A 24,372-nucleotide genomic window follows, 5' to 3' on the forward strand; every position below is an offset into this window, starting at 1 on the left:
CATATTGAATATGCCACAGGGAGCTTGCCAGGCTCTGCCATGTGGGCAGGATACTCTCAGTAGCTAGGCTCTCCTGGAGGGACTGAAGAATTGAACCCGGGTCAGCCGTGTGCAAGGCAAACACTCTACCCGCTGTGCTATCACTCCAGCCCATCTAAAAGTGAACCAACATAATTTTCATTACTTTTTATCAGTAGTTCTATATAGCCTCCCAGCATTGCTTTAGAGATACTGCTGGTTCTGTTAAACTCTACTGTACTCCACCAAAAACACTTGGAATAAGATTATACAGCATCAGAAGCTGCAATATGCAAAGCTAATGTGGCAATGCTGCTGAAGGCAATATAGACAGACCCTATACCTCAAATTATTTCACTATGAGTTCAAGATCTCCATATTGGACATAATCAAACTGTGGGCAAAGAAATATATGCTGGAATTCACAGAATCAATATTCCAAAGTGAGTAAATGCAAAACAATGGGCATGTGGAGAAAGTGGGATCTGGGATTTAAGATCTACAAAACCTGAAATAGCATTCCCTCAGTAACATGATAAGTAAACTGAAATGTTGCTATTGATTATATATTGATATTAATTTCAATTTGGCTATAGTGAATAAATAACTTTAAGGGTACAAATATTCTTTTCAATTAGAGTTTTTATGTTATTCCGAGTAGAGTAGTTAGATAGTTCCGATTATTAGATTTTAAGGAATAACCACACTTTTCCACAGAGGCACCATTTTACATTCCCAGTAAGAGTGAAACAGATTCCTTTCTTTCTCCACATATTCATCAACTCATCTGTTTCCAACATTTAGATAGTCATTCTCAGATGTATGAAATATGACTGTGGTTTAGATTTGCATATCCCTGATAATGAGTGACATTGAGTAGTTTTTAAGTTATCTGTGTGCCACTTGTATATCCTTGGAGAAGTGATTATATAGATCTTTCAACCACATTTTGATCAGGTTCCTCACTTTTTGGTGCTTGAATTGTGTCATTTATTTCTATATTTTGGATATAAGTTCATTGTCAGAGGATGCTATACAAATAGTTTGTCTAAAGTGTTAGGTTGCAGTTTTGTTTTCTAGTAGCATCTTTTGCTATAAAAGAATGTTCTAATTTAATTCAATCCCATCTTTTTAATTTTTACTTTTGTTTTCTTTGCTATTGCCTTAGAGTTAAATATTTAAGCTCATCTTTAATGCTAAAATTATTAATTATATCACCTATATTTCTTAAATTTTTGGTTTATATTTAATATGGTGTTACAAAGTGGTTTCATTTCCTTCCTTCCTTCCTTCCTTCCTTCCTTCCTTCCTTCCTTCCTTCCTTCCTTCCTCCCTCTCTCCCTCCTCTCTCGCTCTCTTTCTTCCTTCCTTCCTTCCTTCCTTCCTTCCTTCCTTCCTTCCTTCCTTCCTTCCTTCCTTTTTCTTTCTTTCTTTCTTTCTTTCTTTCTTTCTTTCTTTCTTTCTTTCTTTCTTTTTCTCTTTCTCTCTCTTTCTCTCTCTTTCTCCCTTTCCTGACATTATTTGTTGATGACACTTTTCTTTCTCCATTCTGTGGTCTTGACTCTAAAAGTAGATTAAGTGCCCAGGTATATGTGGGTTTATTTTCTGGATCCTCTCTTCTATTACATTGCTCTGAGTCTTTGTTTTTGTTCTCATGTCATATTATCTAATTGATATTCCTTTGTGGCATAGTTCATAAGATGTTTTAGTGGCAGAATTCTCCAGAAGTCTTTGTTTGTGTGTGTGGGTGGGGTGGAGGAGGGAGTAGGAAAATACCCATTCCTATATGGGGATTGAAAGTTCAGTTATCAGGGGTAGTGGTTCTGGCACCCCTTCAGGGCTACCCCAGCATTGCTCATGGGGGCAGGTAGTTCCTGGGATAAAGCTCGGCCATGGCACACGTAAGACATGTACTCTAGTCCTTTGAGGCATCACCTCAATACTATAATAAAATTTGAAGTCAGAAAACACGATGCATGCATTTTCCTTCATTTAGACTTGCCTGACATTCTTCATAGCTTTGCTTTTCATTCCATGCAACTAGCTTCTCTTTGTGTGTCTCTCTGTCTCTCTCTTTCATCATTCTTGTAATTTTAATCTTAAACTTCTGATATTCTTTCTCTGATGATATTGAGTTTACTCAAGCGTTCCACATTACACTAGATTTCATCCCATGTGCTCTTTATACACTATTTATAATCCAACAATTACAAACACTTTTAAAATTCAGTGGGGCACACTCTGTCCTTGTTTTTCTCCCTTATAATACAATGGACTTATTTTTATATGCTCAGTTGTGCTTGGGCGAGCACATAGGATCTGGCCTGGATTGACCAAATGCAAGGCAAGCATCCTGGCTGCTGTACTATCTCAGCAGCCCCTGAACTGTGAATTTTATAATTTCTTAGTCACCTGCAACGTTTCAAGTATTTCTTATTTTCTAATGTTTACTAGCGTTGTTCTGACTAAGGCAAAAATAGAAGTGGAGGGCAGGATAAGAGAAATCCATGGAGTCTTCTAGGAATTCCTTCTCTTTCCTCTCTTCATACTGTCCCATTTTTGATTGAATATAACAGAGTTTGCTCTTAAGTACAGAGATAGAAATTTTAGCAAAGCATTTTAAGATTGTGGATTTTTTTCCTGTTCATTATTTGCAAAATTCCATCCATCCTTCCCTTTCTCTCCAAGATTTACCTGTGAGAGTAGTAAATTTTATCCTTCTTGATTTGGGGTTTGGCAATGAGACTAGGTATGACTTATGGAAGAAATAAGAACAAAAGGAACTGTGTGCCAATTCTGAGCAAAAGCTCTGCATGTTTCTGCTCGTCCTCCGCTCTTTTTGCACTCTACTATGGAAAGGAGCAAGCTACCAGTATCTGCAGTTTACCAATGAAGTGATGCCTAATTCCCCATATCTCTGCATTTACAAAATGCCAATACCGGTGGTATGTCCTTTAACTAACTCTATAGCCAAAGATCCAGTCTCCCTTAATTCAACCAATCTCAGACCCACCCTGAAGAGGCATAGTTAACTCCTAGGCCTGATAGTAAGTACACAATAAGCCAGTAATACTTGAGTATAATTATGCAGAAGATTTGCAACCTGACTGCAATGAAATAATCTACTGTGCTGGGAGCTAAAATTTAGAATAAATTGGAGTCTAAATATTCCCCTTACATTTGGTGTATGTGTGTGTGTGTGTGTGTGTGTGTGTGTGTGAGAGAGAGAGAGAGAGAGAGAGAGAGAGAGAGAGAGAGAGAGAGTGAGAGAGAGAGTAGGGGGGGCGAAGGAATATTTGACTATATGAAAATACCTGTCTATTTAACATGCTACATTCAAAGGTCTCAAAGGTCTTTGTAAGACAATGCTTTGATTTTTAAAGAGCAAACCTGGAGTGCCCATGGTATTTTTTTTACCTCTATAGAGCATAAAATATGCACCCAAGTTATATCTTAGCTGGTCCTTATGAAACAGAATTTTAAAAAGAAATGGCAAGATATCTTTGGTAATAATTAATTGATATTTGGAAGCAGAAAAGAAAGGGTAAGAGATGTACAATACTGTTGTATGTAGAAGATTTTATTGAAGTTCCATATTTTCTTTCTTGGAAAATTATTGTTACCAAAATAAAATTGTATTTTGTCTCTTCTGTTGAGTCTGTCTATTCTTATTCATCTTCATACTAAGAGGCACTGTAGCACTGTCATCCTGTTGTTCATTGATTTGCTCGAGTGGGCACCAGTAACATCTCAATCATGAGACTTGTTGTTACTGCTTTTGGCATATCAAATATATCATGGGTAGCTTGCCAGGCTCTGCCATGCAGGGGGGAATACTCTCGGTAGCTTCTCGGGCTCTCCAAGAAGGACGGAGGAATTGAACCTGGGTCGGCCACATGCAAGGCAAATGCCCTACCCACTGTGCTATTGCTCCAGCTGCTTATTTTTTAAATTCTTTTATTTTTTATTTTAATTTTATTTTATAAAAATAAAATTTTCTATTTTTACTTATTTTTTACTAAGTAAAAATACAATTTTTTCATAATCAAAAGTTTTACTTGTTGTTAAGATGAAACAAATGTATTTTTAAAATAATGTAAGAACTACTACAATCAGCGCTCTCATTTTTTATTTTTCCAGGGAAAATTGTTTTTTATAACTTTTGATTTGTGAAGTTTTAGAAATAGAATTATGCAGTTTAGAATCTGTGATATAATGACAAAAATTAACAAAATATTGGGGTATCAAAGCTTGGGGAAAATTTTGGAGGTGAATGTTTCTTGTTCTTAATTAAACTATCCAACATATCATGTCTCAATCCAGGAATATATGGCTACTTGTGGGTCCCCAGGATATTTCAAAGGGGCCATAGGTGAAAATTCAGTTAGCTGTGGTTTGAGGGGAGACCTAGCATGAGGCTGGGGGGCAACCTGTAGGACAAGGTACCACAAGAAGGAAACAAGGTAAGAGAGGAGGAAGAGTCAGAAAAAGAAGAAAAACTAGTTGGTAGAGATGGCCTTGGGTGAATAAATTTGAATATCAAACTTCATTAATACCTTACATGGGAAGTTCAACCACAAATATTTGTCGATTCTTCCTTTTCTGGGCTTTTTATTATTTGCTGTGAAGTTATATCTGGTTTGCTTCATGTTCATTAACACTTAAAGTCTGAGGACTGGATGACTCTTCTAGTAACTGCCAAGTTTGTTCATTTCATGTAGTTATCTTCTCTACATCTCAAAGTAAATTTATTCAGCCAGAGATCCATCAGCTACAAAATCTTTCCCAACAGTGACAATTATTACACATCTCCAGTGAATAGCACCAAGACCACTTTTTGCTTTGTTTTGTTTTTGTTTGGGGGTCACACCTGGTGAAGCTCAGGAATTACTCCTGGTATTGCATGGAAGACCTTTTGGGATGCTCGGGTCTGAACCCAGATCAGTCATGTGCAAGAAACACATCCTCCCCAGTGAGCCTTCTCTCTAGTCCCACCAAGGTCACTCTTGACTCCTCCTTTTCCCTCAATCCTCAATGTCCAATTGAGAATCCAATTTTTTCTATTTTTACTTGCACATACATTTTCTCAACAACTGATATCAAAACTATTTAGACATCCATCACAAACTTTTCTCTTCTACTTCCAGACCATCACATGCTTTGAACAATAACAGCCGGCTCGATATTTTCCTATTTCTTTCCTTACCCTCTTTGTTCAATCTTTTATTTATTTATTTATTTATTTATTGAATCACTATGGGAAAAGTTACAAAGCTTTCAGGTTTAAGTCTCAGTCATGCAATGATCAAACACATTTCCCTTCATCAGTACTTATTTTTCACCACCAAGAACCCCAATATACCCCCCTCCCACCCCTTCCAATGCCTGTGAGGCTGATGAATTCTAATTAACACTATATCTACTTTGATTAGATTCATTGTTTCGACAAAAGATGCACCATTATTGTTTAGAGTTCACAACCCAAAATCAGACCTGCTGAAAAGGTATTGTGAAATAATTTGTTTTCTAGAGCTGGTTACAAGAACCAAATGATGTCATGCGGCCTTCGTTCAATCTTTATGTGGAAATTAAAATCCTTCAATGCATCCAAAATGAACACATTCCTTATAATGGTTTATACATTTGTCCATGACAGGAACTCCATGATCACCTATAGTCTTTCCATTTTTATTTACCCCTAAGCACACAAAGTTACAACTTTGAAAAGTCGCAATCAGTAGAATATATCTGTACTTCTTGCCCTTCTGGACACCCAATGCAGTGATTGTAGAAAAGCCAAGTGCCAAGTTCCAAGAAATGATTTACAGGAGTCTGATCTGGAATAGTACATACTTGATTTATCATGTCACTAAAGAAGGCCATTCAACAGGAAACATTAGAGAGGACTCTCTACTCTAGTTTTCATGGTGCTCACTCAAGATTATTCTTTGAGGTTTTCTACTCTGAGTCCGAATTGACTGATTGCCAAACTCCTTACACTGCAGGAAACATTGGCACGGAGCCCGGACAAAGCACTAAGCAGTTATCCTAAATTCATGATTTACTGTTTCTTCCTTTCTCTGCTTGATAATTCCCACTGTTTCCCTGAATTTAATTTTGTTTTCTTACTTTCTAAATTTTGTCAGCAGAAGAATAATGAAAACAGTATTTCAGACATCACAAATGACTCTCACTTGTGAATTTGAGAATAGGAAATCTTAAGGTGCATTGTTTGAGAAATCTGTTTCTAACTACAGCGGTGGCACCTTCACTTGTTTTCTGAGTTCCTAAATCAGAGTCAGAATGTAACTGCATTCTTTTTCAGTTCACTCTTTCAAATTATTTTACTCATAAAATTAATTCTAGCTAATTAGGAAGGCAGATGTTAAAGATGCAAATTAATTCATTTGGGTCTTTCGCACCTGCCTTTCGAAATGCTAATATACATAAATAAATATATTCAATCTCCTACACCTTAAATATCATCTTCAGCTGCCACTTTGGGTCACTTACCAGTTTGGGTGAGTCATAATTTAATCTGTAATAGCATTTTCGGTGATCATGTCTCTATGATCTAAAAATGAAAGAACTATGTGTATAATTATGTGTGTAACTAAATTTGTGGTAGAATATGTATTTATTTCTTGAGGTTATGGCTTTCAAAGATACTTCTTATATTTTGAGAAAAAAAATAGGAACCTATCCCATAACTTTCTCTGTTCAAACTTGTATCTCTATTGTCTTTTTAAGTTTACTTTTTGAAAAAATGTCTACTTCCTTCTCTTTGTACCTCTCTAATTATACCCTAATCTCTGAATTCAAATGCTTTTATGTTGTGCCTCAAAGAATCTGTGGCTTCCTGAAATTTGATTTTTGCTATCTTCCTTTTTGGTTAGCAACGTATAGAAAAAATACGCTTTGTGTAAAATCAATGACTCAATGCATATTTCCATTTTAAAAAGATAATTTGGGGAGAGGAGAACTTCAACTATTACTCAGAGCCACCAAGATATTTATACATGTATCAAAAAGCATAAAGACGCATTAATCTTGAAAGCAGATTTATACTTTTTACCTGGCTAATCTTTCATAAAACACTGGTTGAAGAGGTATGTCATTATATAGCTAAACCATAATTAATCTTGTAAGGTAATATTACCCAATAAAATATAATAAAAACAGAAAAAACAGGTTGCTATGGATGTTTTCAAAATACAAATAAGTGTTAATAAAAAGCAGGCCTTAATTTTTTTAAGACAACCATGAAAATTTAGCATGGCAGAACTTTTTCTTTTCTATAGAACTTTTTCTTCCTATAGTGACAAAAATTTTAGTGGTAAAAGTCTTTTGTTAACTTATTTTTATCTAGAATCTTTCTTTCTTTCTTTCTTTCTTTCTTTCTTTCTTTCTTTCTTTCTTTCTTTCTTTCTTTCTTTCTTTCTTCTTTCTTGATCACATCTGGCAATGCACAGGGGTTACTCCTGGCTCTGCACTCAGGAATCACTCCTGGCAGCGCTCAGGGGATCATATGGGATGCTGGGAATCGAACCTGGGTCGGCTGCGTGCAAGGCAAATGCCCTATCCGCTGTGCTATCTCTCCAGCCCCCTATCTAGAATTTTTAGTCTAATAAATTGAATCATGTGGTAAAGCAAACTGTGATGGTAGATATACAATTTCTAGATATAGTACAGAGATAGCATCAAATGTATAAGCAAAACAATTAAAACTAATTTTATTATATTAAAGTACACTGTTGCAACAGAAATTATGGTGAAGCTTTTGGAAACCAGATAAAATTACTTAACTTATATGGCAGATATTTCTTTTGATAAGAAATTTTGGAGAAAATATTTTTATATTGCTATCTTGCTAAACTGATGAAGGAGCTTCCTAATTTTATTCAGAATATTTTACAAACCTCTCAGAGCAACTGTTTTGTTTTTATTCTGACAGCTCAAGGTGAACTAAAATAATATCACTGTATAAGTTCTTTCTTCTACTGACTTGGATATTTAAAATTTAGCAGGAAAAAAATCAAACATGAACACACACACATAAAAAATACTCTATTTGGTCCATGTCACATTTGGATGTGAAATCTCACATAAAATTGATGTAGTGCAATTATGGATCATTTTTCTTGATAGAAATCTGACAACTATCAATGCCAAAGGCTATACATACAATATTTCCTATTCTAGGACTTATAATATGAAAATAAACTTAGACATGTGCACATATATGTAGGTTTGCAGATGCATCTTTAAATGTATAATGCTCACTCTACAAATATTCATTATGAAATTAATCCCAATAGTGATCAGATGATTACATATCCATGCAATAAAGCATTGTGCTGCTATTTAAAGTAACTATATTGGATTAAGGATATCATTCAGTTGTAGAAAACAAGTTTCGCCCTGGCATCAAATTAATGATACCATACAGATTCAACTTATATTCATTTTTATGTATTTCTAATTTTGAGAGTAAGATTGTATAACAGCAGTATTCATATTTAAAATGATTAGGGGGCATCTCACAAACTATCTTAGAAGTTATTTTTGGTTTATACAAGTTTTCCTTTATGTGTTTTACAAGTTAAATACTAATTTTATCTAATTTATTTTTAATTATTTTATTTTATAAGGTGGTCCACAATATTTGATTATAGTTAATATTCAAACACCAATCCCACCCCACCATTACACCTTCCCACCACCAAATTTGGGATGTTTTCATTCCAAGCCTCAAGCTCTGTCCCAAAGTACAACAGAAATGATATATTTTGTATTGTCTGTTATGGAAAACCACTGAAAATGCTACAAAAAAGTATCCATACAGGAGCTAGTGTAAAGATTGTTTTATTTTGGCAGGGGCAATTAACACATTCTTTAGAATATCACTAACATGTTGTTAAAGGTTGAGTAATATGAGCTTTTGCATATATATCTGAAACTTTATATATATTTGAATATTTATATCTATATATTTATCTATAGATATATATTTATATATAGATATATATTTCCCTCTGATTTGTTGCCTACAATTTGTATCCCATCAAATGTGCTGTGGTATTAATTTCAGATGAGCCGAGAATGATTCCTACAGAAAAGATGTGACAACAAGCTGATGATAATATTTATGCATCCAGAAATATTTGTGGAAATAAATGCATAAATCCATTTAGTGCACTTACCTTTGTTTTACTTTTGTGGAGGCACACCTGATGATGCTCAGGGGTTACTCCTGGCTCTGTACTCAGGAATCACTTCTGGCCATGCACAGGGAACCATATGGGATGCCACCAACTGCACCCAAGTTGACCATGTGCAAGGCAAGCTCCTAGCCCACTGTACTATCTCCCTGGCCCCTAGTGCACTTACCTTTGGTAAGGAAGCTCGTGATCCTGAACTCTGTGTGGTCATGGTCAGTACAGTGGTTATTCCCAAAGCTACTCTGGCAGGCGCAGCATCCATATTGATCCAGAATGAAACCCAGGACAGAATAACGATCAGGAGACTGGGGATGTACATCTGAATCAGATAGTATCCCATTTGTCGCTCCAGATGGAACCGCACTTCTATACATGTAAACTTTCCTATTTGGTTGTAACATAAATGCAGCAATTAGTAAAAACAGGTATTTCTTTCGCTACAGTAAAGGTCACAATTTTGTTTTAATAATAATGTTACTCTAAACTTTACTACTACAATGAAATGGGGTCCTGAATCATATATGAATTCTGTTTTCTAAGAACAAATTCTTCTTGTTTTTCTGTTTGCATTTAGAAACAATATAATATGATAACCAACCTACTGAGGGACCAGCATATAATCTTATATTTTACATTGTTTAGTGCTTCATACTTGCCAAAATCTTTCAGGATTTATAATTTAACTTTAATAAATTATTAAAATTGCTTTGCCTTTCAGAAAGAACTTATGAGAATCTACTATTTACAGATCTTAACAATTTATCTTGCTCTTAAGGATTTATTAAGAGATAGAAACTATTTTTTCCAGAAGTTTTTCTGTGTACATTAAAATAAATGGTAAAGAATAAATATAAATGAAGATAAGTAGTTCCTTAAATATAATATGCTATTTTATGCATTAATAACTGAAAACTATTGATAGAAACAAAAAGAAAACATGCATTTTCCATAATAACCTTGAACACACTCAAAAACACATTGAAAAAAAACCTGAGATGCATTTTTTCTATGTGCTTTAATCTTTTTAACTCCATTATAAGTGATTATAAGGAAACCAATGATTTCATTAAATACCATATTAACATTTCTGCTATTTCACTCCCTTATCCATTACAATGACATAGATTCTTAAAATAAATTTATCTGAATTACTTAAAATTTAATTTTATGCATGATTATAACTATTTTCAGAAGGATGAAATACAGGAGTAAACCTGCTAATATTTCTCTAAATAACATTCTTTGATCTGCTTATGAAAGAAAAATTCAAAAAACATATTTGGGAAAATTGCTAGCATACATTATCATTAATGTTTTATTAATGTCATTTGAACAAGTTGATCTGATTTATGTTTAATCAATATAAAATATATAAAAACCATATAATTACTTCAATCATGCATAAAACCTGTCAAACATTCAACATATTTTTAAATAAAAACATTCAATAAACCATAAAGAATTTTCTCAAATTGAATAAGAGCACTTTCAAAAATTTATAGTCAACATCATATATAATGATGAAAAATTGAATGTTTTCACACTAAATTCTGGAACAATACATGAATATCTCTTCCTGTCCCTTCAATTGAGTGTTATATTCAGAGGTTTTAACCAGCATACCTGGTTTTTAAAGAGTCAATATTTATATTTATATGTGAAAGTCTCATGACCTTAGACAATACTTTTTATGTTGAAAATCTTAAAGAAGTCATTCAAAACCCACTTGAAAGATTAGTTCGCAAAGTTATAAGATAGACTAACAGTGTATAAAACTTGTGCTTCTATATACTAACAATAAATAATTTTGAGAACAATTTCCTTTACAAGAGAACCATACAGATGAATTGCTTAGAAATAAATTTAACTGTCACTGTCCTCCCATTGTTCATCAATTTGCTCGAGCGGGCCCAGTAACGTCTCCATCGTGAAACTTGTTGTTACTGTGTTTGACATATTGAATACGTCACGGGTAGCTTGTCAGACTTTGCTGTGCGGGCAAGACACTCTCGGTAGTTTGCTGGGCTCTCTGAGAGGGGCGGAGGAATCGAACCCGGCTCAACTGGGCCGACTGCACGCAAGGCAAATGCCCTATCGCTGTGCTATTGCTCCAGCCCAAATTTAACAAATTAGGTAAAATAATGAAATATGAAAAATAATATATATAATATAATAAAAGTGGCTGAAATAAATGGAGTCATTTATATATGTTAATAAGTAAAAATATGGAAGTAAGTAAAAGCTAAATGTGGTTATCATCACATATCATATTACATATCATTCCCATATTAAACTACAAAATCATTGCAATTTCTATTAAAATCAAACTATCTTTTATGCTGAAATTGACAAGCTGATGGAAAAAAATTGGTATGAAAATGCAAAGGACCTAGAATAGCTAAAATTCTCTTGAGAGAAAAAACCGAAAATACAGAATGAAGGTACAGAAATGACAATTTATGGTAATTTGATTTTGTTTTGCTTTCTTTTTGGGTTACACCAAACAGTACTCAGGGCTTACTCATGGCTCTGGGTTCAAAGACCTTCTGTTGGGCTCAGGGGTGGCAGTGTGGAGGGAAGGGCTGGTGGGAGCTAGCACTATAGCACTGTCCTCCCGTTGTTCATCAATTTGCTCAAGCAGGCACCAGTAATGTCTCCATTGTGAGACTTGTTACTGTTTTTGGCATATTGAATACATCATGAGGAGCTTGCCATGCTTTGCCGTGTGGGCAGGATACTCTCAATAGCTTGCAGGGCTCTCTGACAGGGGTGGAGGAATCGAACCTGGGTCAGCCGCATGTAAGGCAAATGCCCTTCCAGGTGGGGGCTAAGCGGGGCATATATGTGGTTTGAGGATTGAACTCAAGTCAGTTGCATGCAACACAAGCATCGTAACCACTGTACTATTTCTCTGCCCTTATTTGACTTTTGACAATGGGTTTAGGTTCTCCAACAGGGAAAGAATGGTGTCTTCAACAGATAATTCAGAGTAATAAATTTCTATCTCTAGTTCCTATAATATTCGAAGTTATTTCAAAATGAACTACAAACCTATAAGTAAGTTTTCATATTATAAAATTTAGAAGAAAACACAGAAGTAAATTTTTGTGACCTGGAATTAGGCAACCATTTCTTAAATATAAAACCCAAATCACAGGTAATTAAAGAAAATAATTATAAGTTACACTAGATTAGAATTGAATGAAACCTTTTGTATTAAATAATACCATTAGGAAAGTAAAGGGTAACCACGAAAAGAAGTCGATGCAAATCAATTATTACAGAGAAGTGACTCAACTAAAAAATAGGCAAAGGAACTGAATAAATATTGAATAAATATAGTTTTCAAAAGAAGTTATGTAAATATAAAAATGCATTTGGAAAGATGCTCGTCATCTTTCACTGGAAATCTCTAATCACATTCATAATGAGGCACAACTTCACATCTCTGTAATGACTATGATAAAAAGAGACATGACTAAGTCTACGGAAAAACTGGAATTTTCATTCAGTGCTAGATTGGGTACAATGCCTTTTGTGCAAATATTGTGAAATAAAATAATTTGGAAGTCTTTAAAATATTACACATAGATTTGATAAAAATTATTGATCCATCTCTGCTGTTAGACATACACTTAATAGATGTGACATATATTAATTTGCATCAATTAATAGATCAATTAATAGATCATAGCAGCTCTGTTTATGCAAAAATGTTGCTAACCTTCAAACATCAATCATCTGGCAAATGAATAAACAAACTATAGAATATTCATGGCATAGAGTATTATACATAAATTATAAAGAAACACTGAAATGTAATAAAGATAAACCTCCAAAGCATTATCTAAGTAAAACAAGCCAGTCACAAAGATACATATGATTTCTCTTACTGGAAATGTACAGACAGCATCACTCTATGAAATAAAAAGTTAATGAATGGATGTTAGATGAAAAAGGCTGTTAATAAAGGTGAGAGTTCCCCCCCAAATGAAAAACATTCCCAAAGTAGATGATAAGGATGACAGCGTAGTACTTTAAATACTCTATAAAATTTAACTATTCTTTAAAAGTCAAGGTTTTAAAATTATATAATACATAAATTATAGTATATAGATGATTTACTAAGGTGTGCTTCACTTAAAAAGATCAATGGGCCCTGAGTATCTATGACCTTACTTGATAAACCTAGGTTGTGTAATTGAAACTTGTTAAGAGTAATATGGAAACCCACCACCTCACTCTACTTTGCAAAGATACAGCAAACACTCTTAATATGTTAGATGATGGATATGTTAATAACTTAATAGGGGAATCTTTTCAAACATATAATTAAACCGAACCATCACATTATGCATTTTAAATGTCTTACAGTTTTATCAGTTATACCCCAATAATATGGGAATAAAAAGAGCCTCTTTGTTCTAAAACAAGGAACTTCCTGTTTACAGAAAATTTGACCTCCTCCCTCTTGTCAAATTCAGGCTGAAATATTTGCATGGGCACAGAAAATTTTTCCCTATCCAAGTCCAATATTTACATTTCTTGCATTCAATAAATATCTACTAGGTACCTATGAACTTCGGCTGAGCCTAAACATCAAAACCACAGAAAAGAATAAACATGGTCCTTGAATCCTTGGCTTTACAAAGTATGGTAATAGAAGAACAAGACTGTGAATAAGTAAAGATATAAATTGAATGTTTAACTTAATACATTGACATCAGAGAGTGGACAGGGTAATATTTGGGTTTTTAATATCTATTTATTATTGAGAATCCTTTGAGGAGCTGGTATTTGCACAGTTCTTAAGGATGTGAGTCTTAGGTCTGGGATAAATACAGGGAGAAGAGGCTTATGAATAAAAGGAATAGAAGTTCAAAGACCCTGAACTAGGAATAGTTGTGGAGAAGAGGGAAGAACTATGGTATGCTCCAAGTAGACAACAGAAAGAGGGTGGAGGGATAAAGGGATTTGAGTACAAAGATACAGAGCACCACCATGTTTGTAGCAGCCCTAGGAAACTACTCTTACCCAACTATAGATTCTGTTCAGTTTTCTCAAATAATTGTCTATCACTGTCACCAACCTCAAGAGTTGAGTAAGAGTGCTGGTTCTTAATGCCTGTCCTTCGTCTTTGCCTTAATGTGGGAACCTGAACTCTTACTACATCAGATACTAGCCTTACCCCTGGCAAAGAATCACGACAGTGGCTAATTCTCCAAATACTGGGAGCTGATTGAGGATATAAAAGAAATCAGAGCCTGGTCAATTGGAAAGTTGGATTCCAGTTCTGGAAAATTCTGAGCTCAAGAGAAAACATAGTTACCATAATGAAATATTACAGCAGCAGCGGATGCTAGAGGGAAGTCATGCAATAACCACAATAGCATGATGCCTCTACTGTGGGTAGTTTAATGGAATTAGTAAGAAGAGCTTATGTCCTTATACTGGTTATTAGAGCATTAGCTTTTGTTGCTTGAGAGAAGGGAATGAACTCAGAAATATAATAGCTCAAAAGTTTCTTTATCCTTTGGTATTGATAACTACATCTAGTGTCTGACTTCAAAGGCAAAAAAGTATACACCCATGTGGACAGTACGTACTTAAATACTCAAAATGCATGAAACTTTGGCCAAACGTTTAGGCAATTGAAGCCTTAAGAAACAAACAACCAAAAAATCCTCAAAATTTTTATTAGTAAACAGTATTTTCAAAGTACATTTTAATAGATGTTAAACTACATTTGTATCACTTGTAGAAAAATTAAAACTACTTCAGGGGGAAACATTACTATGAAACCAAAGATGAGATGTTTACCAAAAAAAAATTGCAAACATAATTGAACACTAAGAATTTCTTTAGCTTCATAAAAACAGAAATGACAATGAGTCCCAGCATTTATTTCCTACTTTCTGATGGAGAATCACGATCATTAGAATATAACTATAAAGGGTCAGAGTGGTAGTACAGCAGGTAGGGCTTTTGCTTTGCATATGGTCAAGCTGGGTTCAATCCCTGAAGCCCATATGGCAGGGAGCCTCCCGGAATGATCCTGGTTTCAGAGTTAGGAATAATCTCTGAGCACTGCTGGGTTGGCCCAAAACATACATATGTGTGTATGTGTGTGTATGTGTGTATACACATCATATATATACATACATATATACACATATATAATAAAACTGTAGTACAGGTAATTACTTTAGCATGGATGAAATGACTGCATGTCACAAATCCACAAAAAAACCTACAAAGAGGTGGCACATAACTTTTCTGTTCTGAAGAACATTCACCCCCTACCTGTGTTGTAATGTTTAGTGCAGTATCGTAAGTCTTTCTCTTCTTTCAATAGAAACTGGGGCAGAGTAAGTCCTTCTGCCACTTGTACAGGAGCCTCATCTTGCCATTCAAAAATGAGGTCATTCATTGTATACCCAACTAGGAAAAGCAAAATAAAATATTAATAGCAGAAGAGAACCGCCAAAGAAATAAAATCATGAAGAGCACATGTAACAGTCTCCTGGCATGAGTAAACCAAATCATCAATGTATTATATTCGCTGAGCTACGGATTGTACAGTTTTCCCTCACAAAAGTCTGCAGAAGTCTGTTCATATGGAATCCTCTTTAATTAATGCTACACCGTGACATGTAGAGACCCAAACAAACATTACTATACATTCTTTCCTGGGACGAACAACTCCTGGAATAGCTCACATGTTCATTTGGTTCTACTTTATTAGATTTCCTTTTCCTTCTCTCAAACTATTCAGAACTCTATTAACAAAAACTGAAGTTGAAATCTGTTAGGAAATGTTCTAAACCATAACATAGCAAGAGTACACTGCCAAGGCTGATTTTTTTAATTTAATCATTATCTCTTTTAATTTATAGCATCTGCTTCTGTGTCTTCATGTCCCCAAATGAAAAAGGTGATAATTTATAGTTTTGCTTTGAATTTTGAGCTGTATTTGGTGGTGCTCAGGGATTACTCCTGGCTCAGGTCAATGAATGAACCTAATGCCCAGCATGCAAGGCTGTGCTCAACCTGTTGTACTATCTCATCCCCAAAGTGATTTATATATAGCCCTTTATTTAGAAAGATATCAACGTTTGTTTACTTTTTTCCTTTTGATTTTTTCTATTCTCTTAAATCCTTTCATCAGTGTATATTTTCTACCACCAATGTCCCCAGTTTCCCACCTGCTACCATCCCCATCACCCACCACCACCCTAGCCTGCCTCTATGGGAGGCACTTCTCTCTGTTTCTGTCTGTCTGTCTGTTTATCTCTCAATCTGGGCCTTATGGTTTGGATATGCTTTTACTTGGGATGGAGCGATAGCACAGCGGGTAGGGCATCTGTCTTACATGCGGTAGACCCGGGTCCAATTTCTCCGCCCTTCTCGGGGAGCCCAGCAAGCTACTGCAAGTATCCCACCTGCAGGGCAATGCCTGACAAGCTACCCCTGACCTATTCAATATGCCAAAAAAAAAAAAAACAGTAACAACAAGTCTCACAATGGCGACATTACTGGTGACTGGTGCCCGCTCGAGCAAATTGATGAACACTACTATATCCGTTTACCTACTTTGAGCACTCAATTGTTATCTGGAATGATCATTTCCAACTATCACTGTCATAGTAGTCCCTTCTCTATCCAAAGTGACCCTCTTTACATATAGGTAGCTTCCAACAGTGGACCAGTCCTCCTGGCCCATGTTTCTACTGGAATATCAAAGTTTAAATGTCAGTAATATATGATAATTCATAAATAAATTAAATGTAATCCTACATAAAAATCAATAAGGCTTAAACTCTAATTTACATAGGAGACAGTAATAGTCACTATGCAAAAAAAGGAAAGCTCATTAAATGGGAAATAGTTACAATGAGAATTCCATCTTACATTTGAGAAAACTTTAAAATTGAACAAACACTGCAAATTAATGTGTCTGATGCAAAAAATTGCTTGAATTCTGCATTTTTATGTTCAAAATATTTTTTGTGATCTTAGTCACACAATCATACCATGCATACACACACAGTTAAAAACATATAGAACCAAAATGTATTGTAAGGAAAAGCTCAGAATAATATATGAATTAAGCCTAAAGCATGTTTTGCGTGTTTCTCAACTTTCTAAGTTTGAATAATTATTTTGAAGATATCTTTCAAATTTGGAACATTATCTTCTCAAAAATTAATTTATCCTTGGGAGCTTAAAAACAGGTGAAAGATTACAAAAGAAAAACAAAGGGTTACCTTTTCACATCCGTATGAATAATATATGAAAGATAAACTTATTCTAAAGGAGAATGTGGACTGAGAAAACATTTAAGTTCCTAATGACTCTTGAGATTTATTAATAAACTATAGATTCCCATTTAGTTTAAAAAGCTAACTAGAAACATCTTTGGCCCAGTTTTCTCAAACAAGAGAGATAGAAATAGAGAGTTTTGGGTTTGACCCAGCTTGCAAATGTTTGTGCTCCTTATCTAACAGCAGGAATTTAAAAAATAGAAGGAAGAAATTGCTCACACTTAGCACATGATTACTGACTATTGCCAGGAGAACTATTACTCAAGTGAATTTTATTGACCTGACAAGGAACACCTGCTATGTCAAAATGTACAAAGTGAAAACATTTTATTATAATTTATGCATTTAATTTGAATAATCTTTTGGTAAACCAAGTTATTTGTTATTTGTGACTTCATTTAAGCTGTAGGCCCACCAAAGTGATCATCTAAGTGAATACATTTTCCTCGAAAACTCTCTAGTAGAACTAACATATAACTTTATTTTGTTTAATTTTCCTTGATTGCTGCTCCACCCCCGGCAGTGCTCAGTGCGTAGTCCCACTTGTGTGGGGGTCTTTCCTGGCAGTGCTTGGGCTGTGAAGGTGCTGGAGACAGAACCCGGGTCGGTCTCCTGGAGGTAAAACATGCTCTCCGGACCCTCCAGCATATTTCTGGCTATAATAAAGTATAAGTAAGAGAGATCATTTCTGTGTCTTCATGGAGCTTGCAAATGGTGGGCAGAGCATGAGATCTGCAATAAAACTCTGTACAGGTAGTGATATGTTTCATTAGGAAAATATGGTTATTTGAGAATTTGAATTTGGTGGGGGAGAGGATGGAGTGGATGCTTGGGCGATGACCCCGGGGTGGGGGTGAAGGTCTTAGACAGTTTCCTGGTGGTAAAATGAGGTTGTGAACTGTACTCTGAGATCCTAAACGTCAGTAATACTATGAACACATTACTTCAACCATAACAAACTTCAGAGAGGAAAAGAAAATGTTGTAATATAAAGGGGTAATAAATGGATGGAGAGTTGAAAGCTAATTAATTATGATAGTCAAAAATATTTTTAAAAATGCAGTGATGGAGAATGAAAAAGCTGCTAATACAGTAAAATTGAGGAGGTTAGAGTGATAATATAGCAGGTCGGTGCTTGCCATGCATATGGCTCACCTGGATATATCCTGCCACCACATATAGTTCCCCAAGCCCAACAGGAATGATGCATGAGCACTGAGATAACCCCTCAGGACCACTGAGTGTGAGTCCAAAATCACCCCAAATTTAAACTGAGAATATATTTAAATCTATTAATACTTAGACTGCATTAAGAATAAAAGGGCTGGGGCTGGTGCAATAGCACAGTGGATAGGGCATTTGCCTCACAGGTAGCCAACCCGGTTCGATTCCCAGCATTCCATATGGTTCCCCAAGTAGCATCAGGAGTAATTTCTGAGCCAGGAGTAAACTCTATGTATCGCTGGATTTGAGCCCAAAACAAAACAAAACAAAAAGAATAAAAGGGCCTAACACCAAATCTTGACAATTTTAGAGTGCTTGAAACTTATAATCATAAGTGCTAACATGTAAAAAATCTTTAGGGGGGCCGGGGGAGGCCCAATGGCTCTTCCTCTGGTTGCCCTGTTCGGGGTGCCTCAGGCCCCTCACCCAGCCGGGGCGGCCAGGGCCATGGGCAGAAGGCAGAGGAAGTGAGGGCCAAGCCGGTTAATTGATTAGTTGCTGTCTATTCCATTCTCCCCACGCGCCTGCCCCAGTCTCTCTGAGCCTCCTATTCTGGTCTCACACTGCTCCTCATTCCCGTCTCCTTCTGTCTCTCCCGCTCATCACTCTGCGCTCCATCTCGCAGCTTGGGCTCTCTCTTCTCTCCACGTGCCTGCTCCTGTATTCTTCTATGTTCTTCTCTCTCTGTCCTCTTTGCTTGCCTCTCCACAGTCCATCTTGCGGCCTTGCTCTCTCCTCCCTCCCCATCTCTCTTGCCTCTCCAACTCCTCTCTCCCACTCCCTTATCTCTCCAGGCTGACACTGCACCCACTGCTGGGTGCCAAATCAAAGTCAGAAAACCCTTCCTGAGGACCTACCAAGTTCAAAGGGAATACCACCTAAAAGGTATTCCAAAGCCCATCTTGAAGGACCAAGGGCAAAATACCTCCTAAGGTGTTTTTCTCCTTTCCTCAGTCCAATAGCTATCAACATATCAATACTGGCTATTTTTGTATGGACACAGTAAGAGATAACATTGAGACTTGTAGGGCAGCTCTCCTGGGAACAACTTGCCACAAATTCGGACTACACAGCTCTCAGGCCAGATTAATCTTTCCTAATGCTAGCAGGGTCCAAATCTAGTTATTACTTTTTGGATCATGACAGCATTTGTCCATGACCAAGCTCTTAACTTATAGTTAAGCATTATGGCTCTTTGGCTAGGCCCATCTCAATGCAATGGTAGCACATAGTTTATCGCTTGCCCTGGTTCCATCCAGTCCCTCTTAAGAAATCTGCTTTTGGGGGTGCTAGGAAGTAAAGGCAGCTGAGGCTTAGGTGAGATAACAGATGCCCAGGAGGAAAATATCACTAAGAGTCACATTACAAAAGCATGTCTTCTTGTCTCCATAGGAAAAGGAGATTGCTCTGAATAGACTATGCAAAGGACTTAGGGAGAAGAGAAAAACAATATTTACACGTCAATAGAGCACAAAGAAAGAAGCTACAAATAAACAGGAATGGGAGCACTGTGATGGGAGAAACCCAATGAACCTAAACTACCTGAGGCTATGCAGGAAGGACAGAACAGTGTTATCCTACACTAACACAGTTGCAAACTTGTGATCAAAACCATAACAATAAAATTTAATTATAATTTTTTAAAAAATTGTAAAATTAGTCTATATTCTGTAGGTGCTGCCAATAAGGGCATAAGAAAAAGCCACAATATTAATATTATGTCATGATCTTATTATCAAGTAAGATAAAGCACAAAAAATGCTCTCAGCAAGTTACTTGATGAATTCTAATATTGTCCTTATGAATAAAGATTTCAAATCAATTCTCAGTGACAATCCTTAAGTGATTTCTCACTGATTGATAAGAAAAGTGCTATACTTTTCAGTAATTAATAATCAAAGGAAAACCTCCAGTGCATTATTACTGAGGTCTGCCTTTTAGACAGTTGCACTATGTAATGTGATTTAATTCTCTAAAAGATTAACTAGAAGAGACAGTGTGTATCAAATTGGAATGTGCTAAATTTAATAAGATGATAATCAATTGGGATAAAAGCAAAATATTTTGCATTTAATTAAATGAACTAATTGGAAAATCATGGAATGGAGCTCAGAGACAGAATTTAGAGGTAGTGCTTTCCATGCTTTCCTCCATCTAGATGTGGTGTGAAGCTTTACAGCTGCCTCTAATGTTTGAGAGATTTTAGACCGGCAGTCACAATACTGGCACTGTTACCAGCTTGGTACCCTAATTCTGCCTCTATTGAATTAGGCTGATTTTATGCATGAGAAGACATCCAGGAAAGATAAAGAGAGATAAAAAGGTAAACATGGTCATTCACATCCAGGCAGAAGCCTCTTGTGTGAACCATCATGTAAAGCTATTGGATATATTTAACTTGCAGAAAACTTACTATGAATACCATAATCACAATAGCACAGCGGGTAGGGCGTCTGCCTTGCACGCAGCCAACATGGCCGACCCGAGTTCGATTCCTCCGCCCCTCTTGGAGAGCCCGGCAAGCTACCGAGAGTATTTGATATGCCAGACACAGTAACAACAAAGTCTCCAATGGAGACGTTACTGGGCCCGCTCGAGCAAATTGATGATCAATGGGAGGGCCTTTACTTACTTTACTTACTTACACAGATTTGGAAATTATCTGCTTTTAAAATAATTAATAGTTGTTTGTGAACAATTCCTTCAAAGGTATTTGCTCTGTATACTTCACTGTTGTATGAAGTGGAAAAATAGACCTTTGGGCCTTCATTTAGTAACACTTAAAAGAAGGAAATAAAAAAATACCTTGTTAAATGATGATTAGAATTAACTTCAATAAGAAATGTAATGGATACAAAACTGACACCAGTTTTATGCAAGATATGTGATTACATTATGTTTTTATTTTATTGTCAGATGCTTAGGACATGTGACATTCAGCAAAAAGTCATCTTACAAAGATGTGGATATAGGGGAAAAGATAATTCTGGTGCTGTATAAAATGACTGTTTAAGCTTATGTGGGACCTGATTTATAAGTAATTGTAGCACTGTAGAACTGCCCTCCCATTGTTCATTGATTTGCTCGAGCAGGCACCAGTAACGTCTCTATTGTGAGACTTGTTGTTACTGCTTTGGGCATATCGAATACACCACAGGGAGCTTTCCAGGCTCTCTGAGAGAGAGGAGGAATCGAACCTAGCTGGGTTTGCCGCATGCAAGACAAACAAGCAAACTGCTGTGCTATGGCTCCTGGCCTATAAGTAACTAATGATGATTTTATTTTCTTTCTGGAAAACCTGCTTTCTAATCAGCACTGTGACTACAGAAGCTTTAATAATTCATATTCAAAAATAAGATTTATATATTTGAGCAGCCATGCAAAGGACATCATAATATTTTGAATAATGGTGGTGCAGTGTTTGATGTGGAATGAGCTAGAATAACAGTATGAATTGTTAGGAAATAATTCTTAAAAGTCACTGCCCAACACTGTGATTTTTGTTGTTTTGTTTATTTGTTTGCTTTTTGGACCACACTCAGCAATGCTCATCACTATTTTATGCCTTAGCTAATCTGTCCAACATATTGCCAAACTAAGCAGTTTGAGTTTTATCTAATGTGACTTAGAATAAAGGTAAAGGCCCTCCTGTTGATCGTCGATTTGCTCGAGCAGGCCCAGTAACGTCTCCATTGGAGACTTTGTTGTTACTGTGTCTGGCATATCGAATACTCTCGGTAGCTTGCCGGGCTCTCCGAGAGGGGCGGAGGAATCGAACTCGGGTCGGCCATGTTGGCCGCGTGTAAGGCGAACGCCCTACCGCTGTGCTATCACTCCAGACTTAGAATGAATGTGAAAAATAAAATAGCAAAATCTGCCATCTATCTTTAAATATGTCTGTCCAAAACCTTCACTAAAGCATAAATTGAAAAGTTCTTAAATTTAAAAAAAAATTTATACTGATAAATCTCTTTTCCTGCAATTTTAGGGACTTTAGGCTGTTCCCTGTAGAAATGAGTTCTTTTTTTCACCAAATTATTTCTTTGGTTTTTTTCCAACCTGAATAATAAAAAATTTTATAAATTTCCTCACTATGATATCTTTGAATCACTTTTTGTTATATATAATCCACTGTAGATAAAAAATTTAAATGAGACCTTCTATAGCTACAATGATTGCTTACTTATCCTATGTCTATGTCAACTTTGCTTTCAATAATCTACAGAATTTTATTTTCATTCTAAAGAATTTACTATTCAATATTCTGTTAAAATTGAAAATACCCTAAACTTTTTTATACTGCATATTTAATTTGCACAATTAATAATTATTTTTTAATGGTATAAATTTAAAGGTGAAAAACTAAACTTGTTTTCTTACTTTATTTTTCCGTTTTAGGCTTTTACTTTTCTGCTTTTGGGGGGTTACACCCGGGGTTGCACAGGAATTTCACATGCACTCAGTAATTACTCCTGGAGGTGCTCGGGCGACCATATGGGATGCTGGGAATCAAACCCAGGTCGGCCATGTGCAAGGTAAATGCCCCACCCACTGTGCTATTGCTCCAGTCCCCCATTTTAGTTTTGGACTAACTGGGCAGTTTTCAGGGCTTAATTCTGGCTCTGTGATCAGGGACCATTCCTGGTGGTGTTCAGAGGACCAGAGACAGAAAACAGGATTGGTTATGTGTAAGGCAAGCACCTTATCTACTGTACTATCTCTCTGCCCACAACAGAGTTGCTTTCTTACTCTTATTTCTAGACATCGATTTGCACTGTAAATTTCTTTAACATATAGTCCAAATAATAATATAGTTTTTTGCATTTCAGTAATGCAAACAAAAATGTTACATTTATAAATAAAACCGTGTCAATGAAACTTGTCTTTTGAAAATATTACCTTATATTTTACTCCACCAGTGAACTTTCTAGAGAAATTTATGAGGTGGATCCTGAATTTAGTGAAATTAAACAATCTCATTGAGAAAGAAGGAATGATTACTTTAATATACAAGGCATTTTCACTAGAAACATCATGCAGTTTTACAAATTAACCAGAAACAACTATACACACATTCACAAAGTGGGGTGTGAATTATGCAGTAGATAAAAATAAAAACATTTAGGGGAGAACAGGGATTCATTGCAGAATTCTCCCTGAGGCAAGCATGATAATATTTGTATCAAAATTTCATTTAGCTTCTACTGCTGAGAATTTTGGAGATGCAAATCATTCTGCTTATTGACCTGATTTTTATTTTCTGATGAACAAGTTAAAGTGAGGATTAAAAAGAGATAAATAAAGGGCAATAATTATTTCTCCACACCCAAAGTTATCACTGACAGTAGTCATTACAGAACTCTCTTGTGATACTGAATGGGGAAAATTCTAAAAGGTAGATTGAACTTTTGGCTTTGATAACGTCCCTCACTCCTCACCCACAAAAAAAAAAAAAAACCAGTAGGAGGAAAAAAACATACTCTCTGGAACAGATGTGTTGTTTTGCACAGGGAATGATTTGCACTTGGAATACAAAAGAGGATTATATTTTTTCCGTTGGCCTGGTTGAAATTCTCTGTGGTTGG

The 24,372-nt window shown here is 35.8% G+C and overlaps 1 protein-coding gene across 3 annotated transcripts in view; it reads right to left on the bottom strand.

Annotated features, from left to right (window-relative positions):
* GLRA3 (glycine receptor alpha 3) overlaps window positions 1-24,372 on the bottom strand; it is a 203,312-nt gene that overhangs the window by 46,489 nt on the left and 132,451 nt on the right. For all 3 annotated transcript variants that reach the window (XM_056114225.1, XM_056114224.1, XM_056114223.1), the window contains exons 6-7: window positions 15,543-15,680; window positions 9,409-9,623 (exon numbers count right to left, since the gene is read on the bottom strand). In XM_056114225.1, coding sequence (XP_055970200.1) covers window positions 9,409-9,623; window positions 15,543-15,680 — 353 coding nt within the window. The remainder of the gene's footprint in view (window positions 1-9,408; window positions 9,624-15,542; window positions 15,681-24,372) is intronic.

The sequence above is a fragment of the Sorex fumeus genome, unplaced genomic scaffold (genome assembly GCF_029834395.1).
Source record: "Sorex fumeus unplaced genomic scaffold, SorFum_2.1 ptg000024l, whole genome shotgun sequence".
NCBI classification, from domain to species: domain Eukaryota; kingdom Metazoa; phylum Chordata; class Mammalia; order Eulipotyphla; family Soricidae; genus Sorex; species Sorex fumeus.